The 23,564-nt window shown below is 48.4% G+C and overlaps 1 protein-coding gene across 2 annotated transcripts in view; it reads right to left on the bottom strand.

Annotated features, from left to right (window-relative positions):
• SORCS3 (sortilin related VPS10 domain containing receptor 3) overlaps positions 1–14,722 on the bottom strand; it is a 637,309-nt gene extending 622,587 nt beyond the window's left edge. For both annotated transcript variants that reach the window (XM_025274418.2, XM_025274419.2), the window contains exon 1: positions 13,621–14,722. In XM_025274418.2, coding sequence (XP_025130203.2) covers positions 13,621–14,247 — 627 coding nt within the window. In that variant the 5' untranslated portion in view covers positions 14,248–14,722. The remainder of the gene's footprint in view (positions 1–13,620) is intronic.
• Between the last annotated feature and the right edge of the window lie 8,842 nt (positions 14,723–23,564).

The following is a 23,564-nucleotide window of genomic DNA, read 5'->3' as shown; positions in this document are numbered from 1 at the left end:
AGCTCTGAGAAGTGACAGTGAAAGCTAATTTGGAGGTACACATCCCCTCCTCAAACCCCCAACACCATATTCTTGCCACTCAGCATAACCTGGGCTCCTCCCCTGTGGAAGGAGCCAACCCAAAAGGAAGACCCTCCCAGAACCATGATCAGTGCCTCCATCTCCCTCTCGGTACAGAGTCAGTACCATGGTGGGGCCGGATGCAGAACTTTAAAAGGGTAAGGGAAACACTTGAGGATAATCTTAAGTGTCAACCTGACAGTGTGGTGGGGTGTCCAGATATTTGACAAACAATATACTGAAAGTCCATCCAGTCAAAGCTGTGGTTTTTTCAGTAGTCGAGTATGGATGTGAGAGTTGGACCATAAAAAAGGCTGAGTGTCAAAGAATTGATGCTTTTGAACTGCGGCATTGGAGAAAACTCTTGAGAGTCCCTTGGACTGCAAGATCAAAACAGTCAATCCTAAAGGAAATCAACCCTGAATATTCATTAGAAGAACTGATGCTGAAGCTAAAGCACCAATATGTGGCCACCAGATGCAAAGAGCCAACTCCTTAGAAAAGACCCTGATGCTGGGAAAGACTGAAAGCAGGAAGAGAAGGGGATGACAGAGGGTGAGGTGGTTGGACGGCATCACCGACTCAATGGACATGAGTTTGAGCAAGCTCCAGATGATGGTGAAGGACAGGGAAGTGTGGCATGCTTCAGTCCATGGGGTCACAAAAAGTCAGACAGGACTGAGCAAGTGAACAAAAACAACAACAAAATATTAACATGTCTGTGAAGGAGACTCATTTGAAAAGACCCTGATGCTGGGAAAGATTGAAGGCGGGAGGAGAAGGGGACGACAAAGGATGAGATGGTTGGATGGCATCACCGACTCAATGGACATGAGTTTGAGTAAACTCCAGGAGTTGGTGATAGACAGGGAGTCCTGGCATGCTGCAGTCCATGGGGTCACAAAGAGTCGGACACAACTGAGCAACTGAACTGAACTGAACAGAAGGGGTTCCTGGAGGAGCTTAGCATATGAATTGGTAGACTAAGTAAAGCAGATTGCCCTCCCAGCGAGGGTGGGCCTCATTCAACCCCCTCTAGGCCTGAATAGAATGAAAAGGCTGAGTAAAAAGAGATTCTTTCTCCTTGTCTGTCTTTAATTTGGGACACCAACCTCCTCCTGCCTTCAGACATGGACTCAGATGGGAACTACAGGATCAGCTCTCCTGGATTTCCAGCTGCTAATGCTGGCTGTGGACTCTCATCTTCCATGACAGTATCAGCCAATTCCTTACTTAAATCTCTCAGATATATATACAAATATATAAAAAGATTTACTTTGAGAGAGATAATACATCCCATTGGTTCTGTTTCACTGAAGACCCAGGCTAACACACTCAGAAATAACTAAAGGTATTAGTTCCTTTTCCTCCAGAAACATACTCTGAAACAAAGCCTTGAGTTCAAGTACAGTTGACCCTTGAACAATATAGGTTTTAACAGCGTGGGTTCACTTATACTTGGATTTTTCTCAGTAAACATACACCACAGGATCTGTGTGCTTGGTTGAATCCACAGACATGGAGTTTTGAATACCGGAGGGCCAACTGTAAAGTTATACATAGATTTGTAACTGCATGGAGAGCCATGCCCCTAATCCCCACATTACTGAAGGGTCAAATGTAACTTATTTAGGAGGTGATCCGAGGAAATACTGATTGAGCTAGAGACAGCAGAGCGCAATGGGAAGGTTGCCAATAAAACAAGCAAATTACCACCTCGAGCATCTGGCACTTAATCCCAGTGATGGCTTCTGGGAGATAGTGTAGGAAACAAGCTTCAGAGTTACCCCACCACAAAGGGAAAGGGAGCTGGGGTATTTACCCACCAACTTCCAGTAGTCATTATCAGGTGGCTGCTCCCTACTTCTGGAGAAGGCAATGGCACCCCACTCCAGTACTCTTGCCTGGAAAATCCCATGGACAGAGGAGCCTGGTAGGCTGCAGTCCGTGGGGTCACTCAGAGTCGGACACAACTTAGTGACTTCACTTTCACTTTTCGCTTTCATGCATTGGAGAAGGAAATGGCAACCCACTCCAGTGTTCTTGCCTGGAGAATCCCAGGGATGGGGGAGCCTGATGGGCTGCTGTCTATGGGGTTGCACAGAGTCGGACACAACTGAAGTGACTTAGCAGCAGCAGCAGCTCCCTACTTCTTGATAGAAATCAACCCCCTGCTTCCAACCTGCGCCTGTGTGATCGAAGCTCCAGGCAGCACACAGTCCCTGGTGCTGGTGGTCAGAAGTCAGTCCCATTCACAGACCAATGGCAGGTGCAGAGAGGAGAGTACCAACAGATCTGCTACAAAAGGACAGACACTCAATCCACCCCATCTCCTGCCTAAGTGATAATGAGAGTTCACATCTTTAACCAGTGTAATATCTATAACACTACCCCTTCACAGTATTACCTATAAGATTCACAACATCCCTACAAGTTCAGGATTATCCCCATCTTACAGCCAGTGAAACTAAGGTTCAGAGACTTACTTGGAATCACTGCTGCTTGGGTACCTTCTCATAAGAGAAAAAAAAAAAAAAAAAAATCTGAGTTTTGAGAAATCGTCCAGTGAAAAGTTTTCTTTCAAGCATGAATAACATTGAAAACAACATAGTGATGTAAGTAACTCTTCTGCCTCTAAAGATTCTTTCCTCTACCTGCCACTAGCCTAGCACACAAGCTTCTCTGCATCTCCAGTACCACCGTCTCCAAATTGTAACAAGCTTCCTCCATACGTGTAATCACATTCAGATACAGCAGCTTGAGTACTGCAAAAAAAAAAAAAAATGTTCAACTCTGTAATTGTTCTCCATTTCCCACTGAGAACAGATTTTAAAAGGAAAAAGTTCATTTCTTATGCAGCAGTGTGATCTTTAACCTGATTCTAACCATCTGGAAGAAAAACTGCCTCCCTTACCATAGATGCCAAGAAGGCTTTGAGAGGACTGAGTCAGGTGTGTGGGGCCTGAGAACCAGGGAGAGAGGACTGTGATGCCCCTCAGCAGGTAGATTCTGTGCCTGGAGGCAGCAAGAAGAAATCAGACTCTTCCCCATTCCCAAGACAGTCATTCTTTACCCAGGTAGTTTTACGTATTTAAGAATTTATTCATGTCATTCAGCTCAGTAAGCTTCTATTAACTGACCACCATACACAAGAAAGTGAGGGGCACCAAGTCAGAAAATGCAGAAGAGATGGGGGAACCAAGCCTGAGCATCACTTCTGGATTAATTTATATCTCGAGTTTTAGTTGAGTCATTTATGGGTTGAATGGACTGCAAAATGGATGCATTTTACAAAACATCCATACCCTTTTTTCTGCAGGAAGGGACTGAATGATCAGCCCCCCAGGACTCAACTCCTTGGTTGTTAATGAAATGTTCATCTACGGGGTCAAGCCCTCCCACAATGAACTCGAAGGTTACTACGGCTCTTCCTCACTCCTTTGAAACAATTCCTCATGCAGTATTTGTTTTATTATTTCATTCTACTTATTTTCACTTCTTTCCCAGGGCAACACTCCCTCTAGTGTCTGTGTAGGGATCTCAGGTCCCATTCCTGCTGCACAGGGTGCAGACAAAAAACGGAATTCAAGCCTGCACCTCGATGGGTGTGGATCACAACAAACTATTCACGGGTTTGGCCAATATGATAATTCTGAGAAAGAAGCTACAGATATTCTGCAACAAGTTCCAGCCACAGATATTCCCATCTCATGCCAGGCACAGAGCAGAGATAGGAGACAGAGAGGAAAAACAAACCCAGAGCATCAAGGTCCACCCCATGACTTGGATGGAATGAGTCTTTGGCACTCTAGACTCTCCTTGTCTGCCAGTTCCAGTAGCCCTGCGTCCTCTTTTCTTAAAGCTACACGTTTCACTCACTTCCTGCAGGAAGTCTTCCATGATGAGCTGTGAGGTACAATCACGGATGCCCAAGCCAAGAGAAGCTACTCTGCATCTTTCTGGATGCCTTTCTCAAAACTCCACTCAATGAAAGCCCTGAAATAAATGTTCTACTTGTTAGTTATCTATTAGTGCAATCGTTAAGTTGACCCTACCCATCTGATTCCAATCATTTCTAAGAAAATTCTGAGTATGAGCTTCAAGCAGCCACGTCCCCAGCCAGTCACACTTCTCTCTCTCTCTCCCTCTCTCCCTCTCTCCCTCTCTCCCTCTCTCCCTCTCTCCCTCTCTCCCTCCCTCCCTCCCTCCCTCTCTCTCTCTCTCTCTCTCTCTCTCTCTCCCCCCTTCCGTATGACACAGAAGGCAGATAACGCAGACTTGTCTGAGTCGGGACGTGGACTATGGCTGGCAGTTGAACAAGTGCCTCACTGAGAACTAGGTTCTAGCCGAGGCTTAGGGATCAGCTCACTGGGAAACTGGGCATCTACCTCCTTTCTCTGCTTCCATGTTTCCTTCTGAAAATGAAGAGAAAGCCCCATCCAATATAAGAATAACAATTAAACCAATTAAATATCTGGAGGACTAACTACAGGTCAGGTGCTTCTTTTCAACACTTTGCTAAGCACAGCATCTTATTTAATTCTTAAAACAGCCCACTGTGGGAGGTACTATTTTATCACTCCTTCTATGGATTTAACAAATAGACAAGAGAGGGTGACAACTTGCCTAACATCACAGAGCTATTAAGAGACAGAGGTAGACAGCCCAACCTAAAAATGGGCAGAACTGAACAGACATTTCTTCAAAGAAGACAGACAGATGGCTAATGGGCACATGAAAAGATGCTCAACATCGCTAATCATCAGGGAAATGCAAATCAAAACCACATTGAGATATCACCTCGCACCTATCAGAAGGCCTATCATCAAAAAGAACAGAAGTAGTTGTTGGCAATATGTGAAGAAAAGGGGCTCCTCTTACACTTCTGGTGGGAATGTACATCAGTACAGCCGCTCCGGAAAACAACACGGAGGTTTCTCAAAAAACTGAAAATAGAACCGTCTTCTGACCCAACAGTTCCACTCGTGGGCATATATCAAAAACCAAACAAAAAATTAATTCAAAAAGATACATGGACTCCAATGTCCATAGCAGCATTATTTACAATTGCTAAGAAGTGGAAGCAACCTAAATGTTCATCAGCAGATGAATGGATAAAGAAAATGTGATGGTGGTGTGTGTCTGTATGTGTATATACACAATGGAATACTACTCAGCCATAAAAAAAGAATGAAATTTTGCCATTTGCAGCAACACAGGTGGACTTAGCATTATGCTGAACGAAATAAGTCAGAGAAAAACTAATAGTGTATGATATCACTTATATGTAGGATTTTAAAATATATTAAAAAAATAAAAATATATAACAAACTAGTAACTCTAACAAAAAAGAACCAGACTCACAGATACAGAGAGCAAACGAGTGGCTACCAATAAGGAGAGGGAAGTGGGGAGGATGAGGATAGGGGTAGGGGAGTAAGAGGATAGGGGTAGGGGAGTAAGAGAGACAAGCTATTAGATATAAAATAAGCTATAAGGATATACTATACAACACAGGGAAGATATTTCATAACTATAAATGGAAAGTAACCTTTAAAAATTGTGAATCACTATATTGTATACCTGTAACTTATATAATACTGTACAGCAACTTTATACTAATTTTTAAAAAGAGTAAGTTAAACTTAACCCAAGAAAGAGAGAGAAACAAAGACAGGATTCAAAGCTAGGCATCTGGCTTCAGAACTTATGCTCCTGTTTCCTATATGGCTGTTTCTTGCTCCTAGTTTACTTCTATTCCTAGTATATAATGAAAAGTATAATCCTGATTGCATTCATGATGAAAACTCTCAAGTATGCATTCACACAAGTCACACAGTCATATCCAGGCTAAATAACCTACAACCTAACAGGAGCCTTGATGATCCTATATAACAATGGTCAGCTTTTCCCCTAAGGTAGGTTTCTTCCAGCACAGGTCAAGTAGCAGGCCCCTGCTTACCAAAGGGCACAGATTTGGTCACCAACAGCCCTGAACGGCTGGCCCTACTGTGCTCCAGGTCCTCTCACCCCAGCCCAGTAGGGATGGTTTCCTCTGCTCACCAGCAAGGAGTTCATACCAGGAAGTACTTATGCAATCCTGAAGTTCTCAGACTCCATTACTTTTTGGAAATTTACTATAGCACATTTATTAGCATACTATAAAGAACAGCATCTCCATAAATAATTAAACCCAAACTACACTGATCAAAACAAACAAGCAAAATGTTCCTGGTGATGCAACCAGACTTGGTTCACTCACTAACTCAAATGATGAGGTGTCTCACAAGAGGTCCCCATTAACAATGGTTAGTAAGACACAGACTTCCCAGTAAGGAGCTGGTCCTTACTGTCTGCAGTCACTGCGGTGGGTAGGCAGGGTGGCCACAGGATACAGCCAGGGAGCAAGAGGGAGGAATCTATTCCTCAGTTTCTCCAGCTAGCCTTGTGTGTACTCATCCTACGCCTCACTCTATCCAACGTATAAAATGGGCAGCACCCTACCTCACTTGAGTGAATATAACAGAAAATGGTCTGTAAAAGCAAAAAAAAAAAAAAAAAAGAGAGAGAGAGAGAGAGAAGCAGGAGTGAGTGGAGGACAGCTATAGAAGGAAAGACCAGGAGAGAGTCCCCCCTGTAGGGTGCCATGTTTCTGTCTGAGCCTCATACCCTTCATCTCTCTGCTGAATGATGTGATGAAGACCGTTCCCAAGAGCACAGCCAGCCTTGACATCCTGTTGGTCTAAGGTGCCCACAGCACCTCCTCTGAGCTCACAGCCTGAAACGATCTCTTGACAAATAATCAAACATCACCCCGTGGCATCTGTCTTGTTGCCATGTGTTATTAAACTTTACAGAAGAGCAGCCTCATACCCAAAGCACATTAGAAGGACCTTGAGGCAAATGCCGTCTTATCCTTCTTTGTCTCTCCATCACAGTCCTCCCCAGAACCATGCCACACACCCAGTGAACACTAGGCAAATGGTTGAATATCTTATGTGAGTCCATCTGATCTCTCAAGTACATACAGAAAAAGCCAGGATTGTTGACTAGTACCTATTTCCATCCTCTCATTAAGTGGGGTAGAGACGTCTCAACATTTTCTGTTAAAAGTCATATATAAAATAATAAACCAAGTGTGTAAACTCAGTGCTGTTAAGAAACAGTGTCAGCTGTCCTCCCCGACCAGCTAGGGCACTGTCCAGTTCCCAGGGTCAGTTCAGCAAGTACGGACTGAGCTATGTGCCAAGCACTGGACCACATGTCACAAAGAACATGTGAAAAAAGCAGAACTCACAGTAGGTGTGGGACGTGGGGTGCTGCAGCAAGTATTTCAGCCCTCATCCCTCACCTTCGAAACACTCATAAAATAACCAAGTGATAACCTAAATATAATCAAGAGTGTGGTACACTCTGTAAATCCTATAAACAGGAAAATAAATGCTTCTAGGAAAGGTTCTAATCATGTTTGGATCTTAAACTGAACCGTAAGTAATGTGTGTGTCTCCATAGAGGAAGAGGGGTATCCTGAGTGGAGAAGACCTCAAGAGCAAAGGCTTGGAATGAAGAAGGGGATGGGGACAATGAAGGACTGCCTTGGCTAGAGTGAAGGGGTCTATCAGGGAACAGTCAGATGCAGAGCTGGAGAAGCAGGCCCAGGACATATGCAGTGAGGGGCCTTGAAAGCCAGGCTAAAGGACTTTAAATTCAAAGTCAAGAAGCTAAAGTCTCTCAAGCTAGAATGGAGACCTACTGGATGAAATGCTCCTGGATACAGCAGCTGTCAAGTTATGAACAACCTGAGAAAATTATTGCTATCCCAAGGGACAAGGATTTCCAATTCCTTCATGGCCTCTGCTCAATGAGACTTGGGACTCACTCAGTCACTGACTTAGTCAAACCCCGTTGAGTTTCTCTACTGCACACAAGGCAGAGATCTCTTGTCTCCACTCTCTACCAATGAAGTCAGGGCAGCATCCAGACCTTTCAGTAACCCACCACCCAGAGGAAAAACCAAGGTTAGCTGAAGGCCATCTATCCCACAGTACCAGTGAAACTTACCCAAAGTGGCCCACTAGGCACTGGCATGCTACACTTTCCAACTTCACAAGACCGCTTCCCCCCAAACTTACTGCAAACTAATCCTCTGACATCTTCTCCTCATTGGGAAGTGTCTCAGGCCAGCCAGGAGCTTCCCTGGTGGCTCAGATGGTAAAGTCTACCTGCAACACGGGAGACCTGGATTCGACCCCTGGATAGGGAAGATCTCCTGGAGAAGAAAATGGCAACCCAATCCAGTAATCTTGTTTGGAAAATTCCAAGGATGGAGGAGCTTGGTGGGCTACAGTCCATGGGATCACAAAGAATCAGACACGACTGAGCAACTAACACTTCAAGTGAGCCAAGAGGTCAAAGGAAGCAGGAAATCGACAGTTAAATCAAGCCCCCAGGCCCTGGAGTACCTGGCCTTGGATAAACCCTTCGGACACAACCTCCTATTTCAGCATCCAGCTTTGTCACACCTCTCTGCGCCCTGTAGGATGATTCAGGGCCCACAGAGAATCCAGTTCCAAAGTTCCCCCAGTTACAGTAAGAGATTTACCCAGCCAGAGGAAGAAGCAGTTCTCCCTTCTGCCCCCTGAGCCTTCTTGTCACCATCCCCTCCCCTTAAATCCAACACAATCAGAGAAGCCACTTCCTGTGTGCCTTCTCTGCCAACTACAAAGCGAGTTCCAACCACTGCATTTCTGCAATCATTAAATCAGGCCTCCCAATTAAGGAGTTTGCAACTTCTGCTCACCTTGGAAATCACTGCAGGATCTGAGAAGCAAATCACGCCCTGTAACCAACCAACTGGGCCATCAGAGAAAATGCAGAGCAAACAGCCTGTGTGTGACCACTCCGCTCCCCCCTGCCCCCGCCCACCCCCAGGCTGACAGTGAGTGACCGGGAGCAATTAGTGCTGCTCTGTCCCACTGCATTTCCCAGCTCTGTCTCCCCTGAGATGGCTTCCCTTGTAATATTAATTAAAAACAGATTCTTTTTGGCAAACCCCTGAAGAATGGCTCCAGTGGCAGGCTTCTTTATTAAGCCTCTGAGAAGACAAAATGCATTAAGATATTGTGACACGGGTACGGTGAGCGGGGACGAGAAGGCTAGACATCCCAGCCAAAAGCTATTTGACAAATCTGTTTGGGAGCCACAATTAGATGCTCCAGTGAGTGAGACACAATTAATCCGATCAAATCTGTCACTATTTTGCACATTAGGAGTAAATATTTTAGAGCGTTGTCCAGCTGAATTAGTTAAGAGCATGAAACCATGCCTGGGAGCATCTGGGTGTTCCACCTGCTGGTGTGCTCAGGGCAGGATAGGGACCTCGAGTTATCAGCATCTTCCCATTTCTCTTCACCAAGGTGCAGCGTTGGGCACACGAATTAAAGACTATCTGGCAAGGCATCCCAACCAGACACACTGCAGCACAGCACACTGAGTGAACCGCAGGAAAGGCATGGGGATCAATTTACGGGAGGAGGCAGCATTCTCGGATCCCAGCACTGTGAACAAATGAGGGATTCCCCCATCAAGGCTTTATAATGCTCAGGGGGCCTGGGAAGTGCGCTGTTATCTTCACAGCCTCCCAATCTCCAGAGTCATTTGCCAACTCACTAACCAAGCAGGAAGGCGTATTTCTTCTTTCGAAAGAGAAGAGCAGGCTGATGTGATTTTCTGTATCCCTGTAAGCCCCAGGGTCTGGACTCCCTCAGGGTGTTTGTGAAACACTTTCTAGCCCATTAATCACCAGAATCCCAGCTGGAGACAACCAAAGAGAAAGGCAAATCACTCTTCCAGAGTACAGGCTTCAAGCCCAAGCTCACTCTCCTCTCCCCCCGAAATATCTGGCAGGCAAGAAAGGCCAGAGGGGAACCCAGACTCCATCTCCTCCTGACTCAAACCTGCTGTGCACTTCCTCTGTTGCCCACCAAGTCATGCCAGCCCCTCCTGGGACCAAAGTGAATATGTGACTCAAGCCTGGAATGAGACTCTCAGACCCTGGGCACATGCTGGGCATGTGGGGAAGGGGGCGGAGACCCTTCACTTGCATATCCATCTCCTCATGTGCGTGCATATGCGCTCAGTTGCTTCAGTCTTGTCTGACTCTCTGCAACCCTATGGACTGTAGCCCACCAGGCTCCTCTGTCCATGGGATTCTCCTGGCAAGGATATTGGAGTGGGTTGCCATGCCCTCCTCCAGGGGACCTTCCCAACCCAAGGACTGAACCCACATCTCCTGCGTCTCCTGCATTGCAGGCAGATTCCTTACTCATTGAGCCACCTGGGAAGCCCCATCTCCTCATGCTGCTGCTGCTGCTGCTGCTGCTAAGTCACTTCAGTCGTCTCCGACTCTGTGCGACCCCATAGGCGGCAGCCCACCAGGCTCACCAGTCCCTGGGATTCTCCAGGCAAGAACACTGGAGTGGGTTGCCATTTCCTTCTCCAATGCATGAGAGTGAAAAGTGAAAGTGAAGTCGCTCAGTCGTGTCCGACTCCCAGCGACCCCATGGACTGCAGCCTACCAGGCTCCTCTGTCCATGGGATTTTCCAGGCAAGAGTACTGGAGTGGGGTGCCATTGCCTTCTCCGCCATCTCCTCATGCCTGACCACAAATGGCCACAGTAGAGTTCAATTTTCAGATATATGGAGTAACTGGAAACTCTCCTCCAAAAGGAACTCACAGGAGGAATGTGGTCCACCAGAGGCAGTTGAGGGAGACCAGCAAGCCCCACAATGTGTTAACTGGTGGCCTTCCTGGAGAAGGACATAGCTAACACTCAAGTCAGAAGGGAAGATTGAATTTTCTTTTCGTGCCAAAAGAGCTTGAAACAAGGATCCATGTTCTCTGTCTTGAGGACTTCTCCAACCAATGATGAAGGGACCTTCCAGAAGGAACATCCTCTCCATCACTCTTTACCCTGGCTTTTTTTTTTTTTTTCTAACAGCACCTTCTTTTGCTGACCTCAGGAAAGGAGGAGGGGAGAAAGCAATTGATCAGATTTAAAAAAAGAAAGAAAGAAAGAAACTGGGTAATGTCACAGAAACTGGTTTTTTAGCTACTCCCCGCCAGGGGTTGTTTCCTTAAAGTCTCCCAGAGGCAGGGCTAGGTTAGCTTGTTTGCTCATCTTCCTCAGGGCAAAACAGACTGACCCTTGAGGAAGCCTTTTCCACTGGAAGTGCCTGTGAGGCATGGTCTAAAGAGGCAGTCCTTCTCTGGAGCAGAGAGAGGAGACACATGGGGTCCCCACACTCACCTGTGCTGCCATGTCCTTTGCTCAGACAGTAAGTCTGGCCAGGAGCACAGCCAATGAACCCCCGAGGGGGTATTCCTGGACTGCCCAAATCTCATCGCTGTCGCTAAGAACTCCAAGGCCAACTGGTCCGCTCCTCAGGCCCTTTGGACCCACCTTTTTAACTGGAGAGCCATTTCCCAGGAGGGTATAGGGCCAGACTTGCCCCCTCACTTCCTCTGCTGTACAACTTCCTTGAAGATGGTCAGAGAAGGCCATGCACATGTGACTACTATCTGCAGAAAGCATGCTCTAATGTCCCATCTTCAGGGAATTTGTCAACACACAGAAATGATGCTTAAAAGCAGAAACCTAAGAGAACTCTTTCAACAGAGTGAATTTATATCGTCCCAGTGTGGCACGCTAAAATCGAAGGACATCACCTCCTCCACCTCCTCCTCCTCCTAGGGATACATTTGCTTCCACACATCCAGTCCATCCTCCTCACTGAGTAAGAACACGAACAAAATAATGCACATACACGCGATTGCTCATTCTCAAACCAGGAGAAGTTGAGAGTCACAAACCCTGCTGTCAGAGAATTACAAGTCTCCCTGTCTCTCTCTCTCCACCTCCCCCTGCCACACACACACAATCCTCCCAGCACCTGCAAGTCCTCGATCACCCATACCTCCTACATGTCCACCCCCTAAGCTCAGAGCTGACCACTCTGAAGCTGTGGGGGGCCCTCACTGAGATGAAGCCACCACCGCGCTGCTGAGGAGCTGCTCTGCCCAAATGCTTCCAACCCAGGTTGGGCTGCCTGCTTGGTGCTGTATGTCTATAAGAACAAGGAAATCTGTGCTCGGTATTGCTGATGAGCCCCTCTCTAAGCACTCCTCGCTTTCCTGTTACTCACTAGACACCCCTGCGACACCCCCCCAGGCGCCGTTAAAATAAGGCGAGAATTTCCTAGGGAAATCTTTAATGTCAGTCACGAAGAGAAATATAAAGGGAGTAGAGGCGGTGCTTTCCCATCGAGTGAGTTCCCCAAAGCTGCAGGTAGGGACATCCACCATCCTCCAGATTCCGCCCAGAGCCCCGGTTCTGATCTGATGCTATGAGCCAGAGACTAGGAAAGGGTTTTTGCAGGATTGGCTGAAGTGGGGCCCGAGGAAGGCAGGGGAGTGGGGTAAATGGTCGGAGCCATTCCGCAGGGTTCCTGGGCTGGACTGCTAGCGCTGGCGGCCAGCTGGGGGCGGGGTGGGGAGCCCCTCCGGGCACGCGCTGAGGGCTGCAGGAGCTGCCGGGGTAGACTGTATTCTGCGCCCTAAGGCCCGCCGCGGGTGCCCAGAGCGTCTGGAGCCGCCGGAGTGGACTCCAGGGCGCCACCTGTCGGTACAGCAGCTTCCCAGGGTAACCTGGCAGCCGAGAGAACGGCGTGCAGAGGCGCGTAGAAAGCCCCGGGACGCAACTCGACTCGGCGAGAGTGCAGTGGCAGGACGCAGCGGCAGGGGCGACTATGTGCTCAGTGACTTAAGTGTGCTTCTGCTTGCGTGAGAACAAAGGGTGCGGGACGGGTGTTGAATTTCACTTCACACTTTAAACTTTTTTTTCCCTGCCTCTCCTATAGCTTTGCAGGGCAGCTGCCTGGGTTTTGAAGGGGAAACCTGATGTCAAGCAAGACCCAGACTTGGGCCAACTTGGCCCAGCCTCCCGCTAAGACTGGAACAAAGTGTGCCTGGGGCCCAGGGCAGCATCCTAAGTGGGGCGGGCAGGAGTAGTCCGAATGGCACCATCTCCTGGTTCTTTCCTGTGGTTGGAGGAGAGAGGGGAACCCCGGGCAGTCGCAGGAGTCAGCCAGCCTGTCCAGCGGTTCTTTCCCCAAATCAGTATACTTCCCCGCCCAAGAATTCACGCGCACACCCACACCTCACAGGACAACTGACTCCCCAAGCCGAGCACCAGAGAAAGTGATCACGGATCCCGATAAGGCACCTCTTTTCCCCTCTTCCCTCCAGACAGCCCCAATCCTAGGGTCTCCGGTAAACAAATTCACAGAGTCTTTTATAACAAACTCCGCTAACCTGTTGGGGGCATGGGGAAAGCGGGATGCACCAGACTAAAAGTCGAGGAGCCCCCTGCTCCTGCCTTCACCTCAACCCAGGGCAACTATCTGCCCCTCCTTCCCGCCCCCTCTACCCCACCCCAGCCCACCCCCCATTTTCCTTTGCTGTCGGGAGACAGTGAGCTCCGCAGCCGGGTGGATACTCACACTGCTGTTGTGTCCCGACCAGTGCACCATGGCTTGGTTGTGAGCCGAGTCCCCGGTCAGCGCGAACGAGGTGCTGGGTAACCGGAGCTCTTCAGCCGCTGAACCCCCGGTCCGTGGTGCCTTCACCTCCTCCCGGAGACCCTTGGCCAGAGAGCGGCTTCCTTTGGAACCATCGGCTAAGACAGTAGCCCGGGCATCCCCGTGTTCCAGGGCACTGGGGGGCTGCGCCCGACGACTCCTCCTCACGCCGCTAGGCTTGCCAGGAGTAGAGATGCCCGGTCCCCACCGCGAGCTTGCTGGAGACAGCCCTCCGGCTTCTCCTTGCTTCTTTCCGCCGCTGCCACTGCTTGGCTGGGGCAGCGGCTCTGGTCCCGGCCGGCGCTCCAGTGCGGTGCCTCTCCGTACAGTCGCCAGCTCCTCCGGCCACTGGCTTGCCATTGCCAGCGGTGAGAGACGAGGCAGCGCCGGGGACCGAGAAGCCAGAGCCGCCAGGCGCCCGGGACCGCCCGTGGTGTCCCAAGTGATCTCGGCGCCGGCCAGGACCCACGTCGACAGGAGCAGGAGCCCGGTCCGGGCGAGGGGCGCCCCGGGCCAGCCTGCAGGGCGCTCGGTGCGCGCCGCCTCCATCCCGCTGCGGCTGCCGCGGCTCAGGCTGGCAAGTGTGTGGCGCCCGCCGAGGTGCGGGTCCGGCGCGGGGGGTGTGCGCTGCGCGCGCCGGCGAGCGAGCAAAATGAGTGTGTGTCGGGGGAGTGGGGAGGGGGCGGCCGGGAAGGAGGTGGTTCGGCCTGGTGCGCCTTGCTGGTCCTCTCCACTCTTCGCTCCTGGCTCTCGATAGCTGGCACTCTCTTCCACAGGGTGATTCCAAAACCCGAGAAAAATTAATAAATACCCCGTAGGTGCTTTTTCATTTTCTTAAAACAAGATTCCCCCAAAATCTTCCCCGCTGAGCTGCTCCAGAAATTTTGTCAAAAGGAGTATTCAAAGGTAATAAGAAAATCCTCTTTTAAAATATGAAAAGCAACCCCAATCCAGGAGGAGAGGCTGGCGACGGACCCCAGTCCGGAGTCTCTCTGAAACCCAGCCTCCAACCTGCTCTCGGCGAAGAGTTGGGAGCCGCTTCTGGCCGCGTTTAGGGGGGTTACTCTTCGGGCATGCTGTGGGGGCGGGAGATGGCGCGCAGGGAAGGTTGCGGGGGGGGGGGGAGGTTCTCGCGGGAGGAGGAGGAATAAAGTGTTTTCAGCGCCAACTGTTCAGGTTGGGGAGCCTAAGGGGAGCCCGGAGTCTTCGTGCAGAGAGGCAGCTTGCGGAAGCCGAGCGCGGGATGGACTGGGGACTCCGCTCCGGGCTCCCCAGCCTATCCTTCCCGCCACCCCCACTTCTACCCAGTGCCTCCGCCCGGTGCGGGGGCGCGGGGAGTGCGTGCGTGCGCGTGCGTGAGGGGAGGCTAGGGGTGCGCCCGAGGCTGGCGGGCGGGCACCCGGCGTGGGGGTACCTGGCTGAACCAGGGGTGCCTGGGTGTGCGGGGGCGTGCGACTCTGTGCGTGCGCGTTTGCACGCGTATCTGTGCGTGTTAGTGTGAGCAATGCAGTGTGGGGCAGGGAGGGGTGCGCTCGGGCTGTGGGCACGTGTGGATCAGGCACGGGCTGTGTTTGCGTTTCCATGAACCTGTGAGTCGTCAGAAAGGCAATATTGAGAGTAAGGCAGGCGGTTCTGGACCGCCCGTTCCTCCAAGGCGCCCCGCTCACCCATAGGCCCCCATCGCCTATGGACGTAAGCTGATTGTTGCTAGAACCTCAGGGAGGGTTGGAGGAGAGAACTAGGAGGCTCTGGCAGCCCGGTCTGGGGGTTGCCAGCTCCTCCCCGATTCGCCAGGTCTTCTTCCCAGGATCCCAGCTGGAGCTGGGGAAAGACAGTCGTCCAGAACGGTTGCTCCTACCCGGAGGACGAGAGCCCATCTTTCCGCCTGCGATTATGAGATTGCTCCCTCATCGCCCCAGATTCATTACTAAAAGGGCTCAGTTGTTCTCTCAAAGTGTCGGGCTGCCAATTAGAGGGTCCCGGCCAGCGCCGCGCAGGCTTGGGGATCAGTCCCCACTGTCCCCAGCTGCAGAAGCACAGCCGGGCCGCGTGGAACTCAGCCTGGGCTGGGACTCTTCCCGACCGAAGGAAAGGGGAGACTCGGGGTGAGCTGGAGAGAGGAAGCTAGACCCAAAGACAACCTGAAGATGTAATTTACAGGCCCTGGGGCAAGAAGTATAGCAGCGGCTGCTGCGAGGAGCTCCGGGAATTTCTAGGGGTTGAAAAGACCTAGATGCGTGGAACGGGAGGAGGGGCTATTAAGAAAGGAGTAGGATGGAGGGAGTCTTCTGGAATCGATAACAGAGTTCTCTTGTGGGAAACGGTTAAAGCGGGGGTAAGGGGGCTGCAAGGAGAGGGAAGGAAAGAAAGGTGGAAGGAAAGATTTAAAAAGGGCGGAGGGGCAGGGGGGCTGCAGACAAAGACGGAGACAGCGGGGAGGTGACGAAGTGGTGGAGAGAAGGCGAAATACTGGTGCAAAAAGAAAGGGGAGAGCAAAGAAGAGGGAAAAGAGAGCCACAGGAGGGTCAAAAGGGATGCGGAGGACAGAGGCGCCTGGGATCAGAGCCTGCCAAGGATGGAGACAACCTGCGGTTCCCAGGAGCCGCCACCAGACCCCTTGTGAACTTGCTTTAACGCCCGTCCGCCAGGAGCTGAAATAGAAATTGGGAACCGAGGAGGCTAGGCCAGAGAACCACACCGATGACCACGTACGTCCCACTCAGAATAAGACTGGTCCTTGGAGTCTGTGGGTTTCCAAAGACCACGGCGATCCGCCGCCCCAAGAAAAGTTCCGGCACTGAAGGCTGAGATGGGCTCAGAATCAGGCGCTGGACCCGAGCCGGCAATCCGCAGGTTCCCAGCGCCCCTGCCGGGGAAGGCCTGGCACTGCAGCCGGAGCCGGAGCTCTGGGCTTGCGGGGGGGATGGGAAGCCTCCCCTCTGCTTGGGCTCTGAGCAAAGCTGGTAGATGTCAGAATGGAAGGGCTGGGTCTGGACTGTTAGGTAGGAATGCCGGACCAGAGGCTCACATAGCCCAGGGAGGGTCCGGCCTTCCAAGCCCCAGGCCCAGAGGGGAGGTGGACTGTCCAAGCCCTCTCCGGTCCCCCGTGGAGGGCAGTTGTCTGCAAGAGCAAAGCTGGGGTCTCTCCTCTTTCTCTCCCACCCAGATGCAGCCCACAGAAAGGTCCCACCCTCAAGGTGGACTTGTGGATATGTGGCTATGAAATATTTGTTTGGGAAAAAATGGATAAAAGACTCCAGATGCAACATTTTCATGTCTTTTCCTGCACCAGTCCCTCCTCTTGGCTTTCTCCATTCATTAGCACAACCTCTCCTATCTTCTGTCTCTCCCTACTTCACCCCTTGCCTAACAATCCTTGCCCTGTGCGCTGTACTGCCCCTCCCTCTGCAGCCGCTCATTTCCCAACAGCCTTCTCTAGTGTCCAGACCTCTGCAGGTCTCTCCTTCCTCACCAACCTCTCTCTGCTGGACTTTCTGCAACCTGACATCTGCCTTCAGGTGACTCATCAAAGCCCCATCCCAACATACACCGCCAGTGGCTCCCTGAGACAGCGGGCCCAGCAGCCTCTGCTTCGCGCATTTGCAAATGTGTTCCGTTTGGAAAGATATCCCTTGGTCTGCATGGTACCCAGGTCCTTCCGGGTTCCCTCTGACCAACCTTAGTCACGTTTGCCAGCCTCTCTTCTTCCTTACACATCTTAAATGTGGAGCCTCAATCTCCATCATCTCCCCAGTTCTCTGTACCTGGTTCTCATTCCACCTGCTCTCCATGAGTAAGCCCCACGTTCTCATCCGTTTCTGTGCTGCTTCAACAATCACCAGTGCATTAACTCCTGAATATACAACCCTACTCCATCCTCTCCTGTGAGCTTCCTATCCAAATTCCCTTTTGCATGTCCACATTGAAAACCATCCACATCAATTTCTAAAAGCCATCCCCAGTACCTCAGTTATGCAGACTAGACATTTAACATGTAACCTTAGCTCTTCCCTCTTTTAATCCCCACATCCAGGAAAATCACTGCAAAGTCCCATTTAAAAAACCTTTTTACCTGTCCTTTTCTGTCTGTTCCCAGGGTCACTGCCTTAGATCTGAACTTCATCATCTCTTGTAGGACTTTGCTATAGTTTCCGGTCTCTTCCTGCTCTTCAGCACTTTGTTTCTCCAAGCCAACGTCTCCACTGTCCATCTGTGCTGTCCAGTGTAAACATGTGAGCCACAAAGGTCATTTAAAATTTTCTGGTAGCCTCATTTTAAGAAGTAAGAAGAAACTAATGAGATTCATGTTAATGATATATTTCAATGAGCTAAATATATCCAAAATATTTTCATTTAAACTTATAATCAACAGAAAAAGTATTGAAGTATGTTTACATATGTTTGTACTAAGTCTTCAAAAACCCAGTGTGTATTTTACACTTATGAAAGTGAAAGTCCATCAGTCATGTCCAACTCTTTGCAACTTCATGGACTATACAGTCCATGGAATTCTCCAAGCCAGAATACTGGAGTAGGTAGCTTTTTCCCTTCTCCAGAGGATCTTCCCAACCCAAGGATCAAACCCAGGTCTCCTGCATCGCACATGGATTCTTTACCGGCTAAGCCACAAGGTAAGTCCCATTTTATACTTATAGCACATCCCAGCTCAAACTAGCTACATTTCAAGTGCTCGGTAACCACATGTGACTAATGGCTATCGTTTTAGACAGCACAGTTCCAAGCTCCATGCTGTTGGCGGAAATACACTCTTAAACAGAAGGAAGATGATGTCACGGATTGCTCTCCTCAAAAATCGATTGTCGACTTTGGCCACGAAGTCCAAACTTTTTAGAATGGTGCCCAACACTCCAGGCATTCCCTCACCTCCAGGAACTTGATTAATGTCTTAAGCCTGTAATCTGTCCTCTGCCACAGTTTCTGTTCTGGTTTAGTTTAAATGCCAGCTCTTCCATGAACCCAGCCCCCACTATCCCATAATGCCTCATACTGTATCCATTATTATCATTACTGCATCATCTTCATCGTCATCATCACCAAATTCTTTGTCTTCCTGCTCTAAGATGGGAGTTGTTAAATATTTATCTGGAATTTAAAAGAGAGGGCTCCCATGTCCTTTGCTGGCGTAATCCCTACTGCAGCTGAGAAAGGCAGGTTGGGAGCTAAGATTAGCCCTCACCCAGTCCCAGTGGGGAGAGCAAAGAAGCCCTCATGAGGAATACATTTTCCCTCTGGGTTTCTAGCCTGTTACAAACAACTGGAGAAAATAAAGTGTTTGCTATAAGTTATCCATGAGGGTACCTTAAACGTCACCCTAATATGGCTTCTTTTTGTTTTTTTTTGTTTGTTTGTTTATTTTTAACCATCACAGTGAAATAACACTCAGGGAAATTGCACTTTCTCTCCCATCACAAATGTACACACGTGCACATGCTCACACACAGTCTTCCAGCCCCTTAATAATCTAACAAATATCTTGCCACCAGCACCCACAGCTGGCACATATAGGGAAGCGTCGCAATTATGTGCATTTCTCATACTTTACAACATGTTCAGCACTCATTTGAGGATCTAAAGACAAATTCCTCATAAAACTCAGAGCCAGGAAAAAATTGGATTTCTCCTGTGAAGCTGACATGCCAACATCTCCTAAAGGCTTTCTTAAAATGGCTTTGTCTTCTCACTCTGTCCTCCTTTTGTCTCACTAGGCAGGCTGAGTATCATGTTCACTTGCTCTAACAGTCTTCAGAACAAGATCTTTATCCTCTCTCCCCTTTTATGAAATACTGTTTGTTTTTATTGTTTGATATCCTTTGGTCATACTATATCTGCGCATTGTTGATAAGCCACTTCATATCCTTTTAAGAACTAAATAGGAAATTAATTAATTGATGAACATCAAAACAACAGTCCACATTGTAACTCTGGATTTCTACAGAGGAAATGATTATAAAGCAAAACCTGAAATGCAGATGAAAGCAATTAGACCACTGAAATCAGGGCTTCACACAATAGTAGGAAGAACTGTGCAGAAAACAAGAACTGTCTGTTTTGCTTAATGCTCTGTCTTCAAGCACCTGGCCCAAAACCTGGCAAAGCACTGACCCTCAATAAATGTGCAATAAAAGATAAAACAGGTGGATGTCAATAATAACACTTCTGCTGCAACTACTGATCTTTTGTTCTTAGCATATGCATACTTTCTAAAGAAGCAAAAACGCGGAGATTTGACTAACACTGTTCCCTACCACAGGTGACCGTCTGCCAGCGGTCACAGCTGTAGGTAGTACATTAGGAATCTTGCCTCAAAAGGCACCAAAAATTTTATGATGAGGGAAAGTGGAAAAGAAAGAAGAAAAGCAGAGGAAAGAAGGCAGGAAAGAACAACCTGAAAACTGACATTTAGCCCAGGCTTTCTTTACATCAGGCTCTAGGTCTTCTATGCCCACTGCTTCATTTAATTCTGACAAAGTCATTTTTCTCAGTTCCAATCAACAGACTGAGAAGCAAAAATGTATACAGGTGAAGCAGTGATGAGGAAGTGGTCATGGTGATGGTAATGATGAGCATTAACATATGATGAGATAACTCTGAACCAAATGTGTGGTAAAGACCCATCAGCATTCCAGCAGAGTGATTTAAGAGTTCAGACTTTGGAGCTCAATTTCTGTGTTCACATTCCACCATGCCAAACACCAATGGTGTGATTTTAAACAAATTACTTAACCTCTTCGCACCTCTATTGTTGTTCAGTAGCTCATCTGTAAATAGGGATAGTGAAAATTCTTACTGATAGAATCTTCAGTTCAGTTCAGTTCAGTCGATCAGTCGTGTCTGACTCTTTGCGACCCCATGCATCGCAGCACGCCAGGCCTCCCTGTCCATCACCAACTCCCAGAGTTCACTCAAACTCATGTCCATCGAGTCGGTGATGCCATCCAGCCATCTCATCCTCTGTCGTCCCCTTCTCCTCCTGCCCCCAATCCCTCCCAGCATCAGAGTCTTTTCCAATGAGTCAACTCTTCGCATGAGGTGGCCAAAGTATTGGAGTTTCAGCTTCAACATCAGTCCTTCCAATAAACACCCAGGACTGATCTCCCTTAGGATGGACTGGTTGGATCTCCTTGCAGTCCAAGGGACTCTCAAGAGTCTTCTCCAACACCACAGTTCAAAAGCATCCATTCTTCAGCACTCAGCTTTCTTCACAGTCCAACTCTCACATCCATACATGACCACTGGAAAAACCACAGCCTTGACTAAACAGACCTTTGTTGGCAAAGTAATGTCTCTGCTTTTGAATATGCTATCTAGGTTGGTCATAACTTTCCTTCCAAGGAATAAATGTCTTTTAATTTCATGGCTGCAATCAACATCTGCATTGATTTTGGAGCCCCAGAAAATAAAGTCTGATATTGTTTCCACTGTTTCCGCATCTATTTGCCATGAAGTGACGGGACCAGATGCCATGATCTTCGTTTTCTGAATGTTGAGCTTTAAGCCAACTTTTTCACTCTCCTCTTTCACTTTCATCAAGAGGGTCTTTAGTTCCTCTTCACTTTCTGCCATAAGGGTGGTGTTATCTGCATATCTGAGGTTATTGATATTTCTCCCGGCAATCTTGATTCCAGCTTGTGCTTCTTCCAGCCCAACAGTTCTCATGATGTACTCTGCATATAAGTTAAATAAGCAGGGTGGAAATATACAGCCTTGACGTACTCCTTTTCCTGTTTGGAACCGTAGTGAAGATTAAATGAATTAATGTACATACAGCAGTTAAACAAGGTGTGGTACCAATACAGTGCTTTATTAAGTCTGGCTATAAACATCCTTACTCTTCTTAATAATCTTGTGGAGGCCAGTATTTTATGCCCATTTTACCGATGAGGAAATTTTGATTCAGACAGGTTGGGTAGCATACCTTGTGAGCGACAGAACTAGGGGTTTAAATCCGGATCTGTTTGACATAAGGGCTAAGCTTTGCACAGTGGTCTCTACTGTCTTCCTATCCCAGGAAGATCACATAACATGCCCTAGAAAATATTTGTATTCAGGTCTATTTGGCTCCAAAGCTTTGTGCTCTTTCTGCTGCATCACCTGTCCTCCCACCCAAGCACACACCATGAGGACTAACCTGGTAGCTGATATTCACTGAACATATGGCTCCCATAACATGCCTAGCAATTTAAGAAGAGGTTAGTGATTTGGTTGGTGGTGTTCTTTTCTTTAAATGGCACCCCCTAGTAAGGAAGTGATTATGGTAGTCAGTGAATTCCAGGCGTGCATTCAAGTAGCGAGTTCAGGTTTGAAGAAGTCAAGTCAACAGTGGGAAATGAACAACATCCAGGAAAGCACATACCCATTAAGCTACAGAAAGTCATCAGCAACTTTGTCAACATTTTCCCCAAAGTCATGCCTCCAAAAGAAAAGAGCAAAAGGGCAAAAATCTAAGGAGGTGAATGCAATTGGGAAAGAAGGTTTGAAGGAAAAAGTGTGTTTTGTTTTTTTTTTTATTCTCCCCATTGCTCTAAAAGTAATGCTGTCTTTCTTAAAGAAAAGGTGGTCTCTGTAAAACAACATGGAAAATGAAAGCTTCCAAATGAGACCCTTGGCACTGGTGAGAGGATGAGCCAGGAGAATAAGCATATGAACCTGAGAAAGCGCAGTTTGAGAGGTTGGAGGGGAATCCATAGAGCATGGCATCACTGAAGCAAGGGAAATGAGTGTTTTCTAAAGAGTGGGCTGTTTTACCAAGTGCTCCTGGGTCAGTTCACAAGCCCCCAAGCTCAGAACAGACTGCATCCTGCTGGATGCATCCTAGACAAGGGGACCAGGAGGCTTCCACCTCAGCCTCCTGACCCAAGTTCTGACCTTAGCCACAAAGACCAGGCATGTATTTTTTAAGGCAAGTGTGTTGATCTAGGTATTACAAGAAGCAGATGACACAACAGGATTAGACCTGCAAGCCCTGTAAGGGGAAACGAGAGGGAGCCAGGAGCAGTGGCTGAGAAAGCCACCAGCCCAAGATGCATGGAGGAAAGAGGGAAGGGAAGAAGGAAAGTTGGGTGAAAGAATCTTGGTTACTGTGCATTCTTAGAAAGTGTGGCAAGACAGAGGGGAGTCTCAAGTCGGAGTCACTCCTTGAGGAGTTCTCTAGCTCCCAGAAGCAGGCCTGCCATGGTACCCATGCCACACCTGGCCCTAGCTTGGAGCAGCCTCTGGGAAACACAGCTTGGGCACTAATGTGGTAATGGATTTCACAGCGCCACTGCTGGGGCATTGGTCAATTAGACATAATTCAGCTTTTCATTCTAAAAGAAGGTATTCTAACATTATCCCCACAGGGTGGTTTTGAGAAGTCAATGAATGATATATGTAAAAGCTTAACCTAGTGCCTAATGAACCTAACAGGCTCTTCTTAAATGCTTGTAAAATGAATAAAAGAGTAATTGAATGAATGAACAGAAGACAGAAAGAAGATCTGAGTAATTGAAGTAGAATATCTCACAGTAGAAAGGCAGGGAATTTTCTAGGAGAGGTTGAGATGAGGCTATGAAAGGATTTAAAATGTAGTCTTGGCTTTCCCAGTGCTAGCTAAGAAATTTTAACAAGTCTCCTGGTTATGACAGAGGAAAGAAAATCCACTTCACTGAATTTGAGAATTAAAGGAAAGAACATACAAGGAAGCAACAAGCAAACTTACAGAGCAACATAAAAGGAAAGGTGTGGCCTGCTGTTGTAGGTGACATCCACGTAGTTACAGAGCGCGTCTCTTTAGACTGGATCCAAGACAACCCCCATTTCAGATTTCTAGAATCCAGTATTTGCTTGCTGCTGCTGCTACTGCTGCT

The sequence above is a fragment of the Bubalus bubalis genome, chromosome 23, assembly GCF_019923935.1.
Source record: "Bubalus bubalis isolate 160015118507 breed Murrah chromosome 23, NDDB_SH_1, whole genome shotgun sequence".
NCBI classification, from domain to species: domain Eukaryota; kingdom Metazoa; phylum Chordata; class Mammalia; order Artiodactyla; family Bovidae; genus Bubalus; species Bubalus bubalis.
The sequence above is the reverse complement of the archived record's forward strand: the minus strand, read 5'-3'. Positions and strand labels throughout refer to the sequence as shown.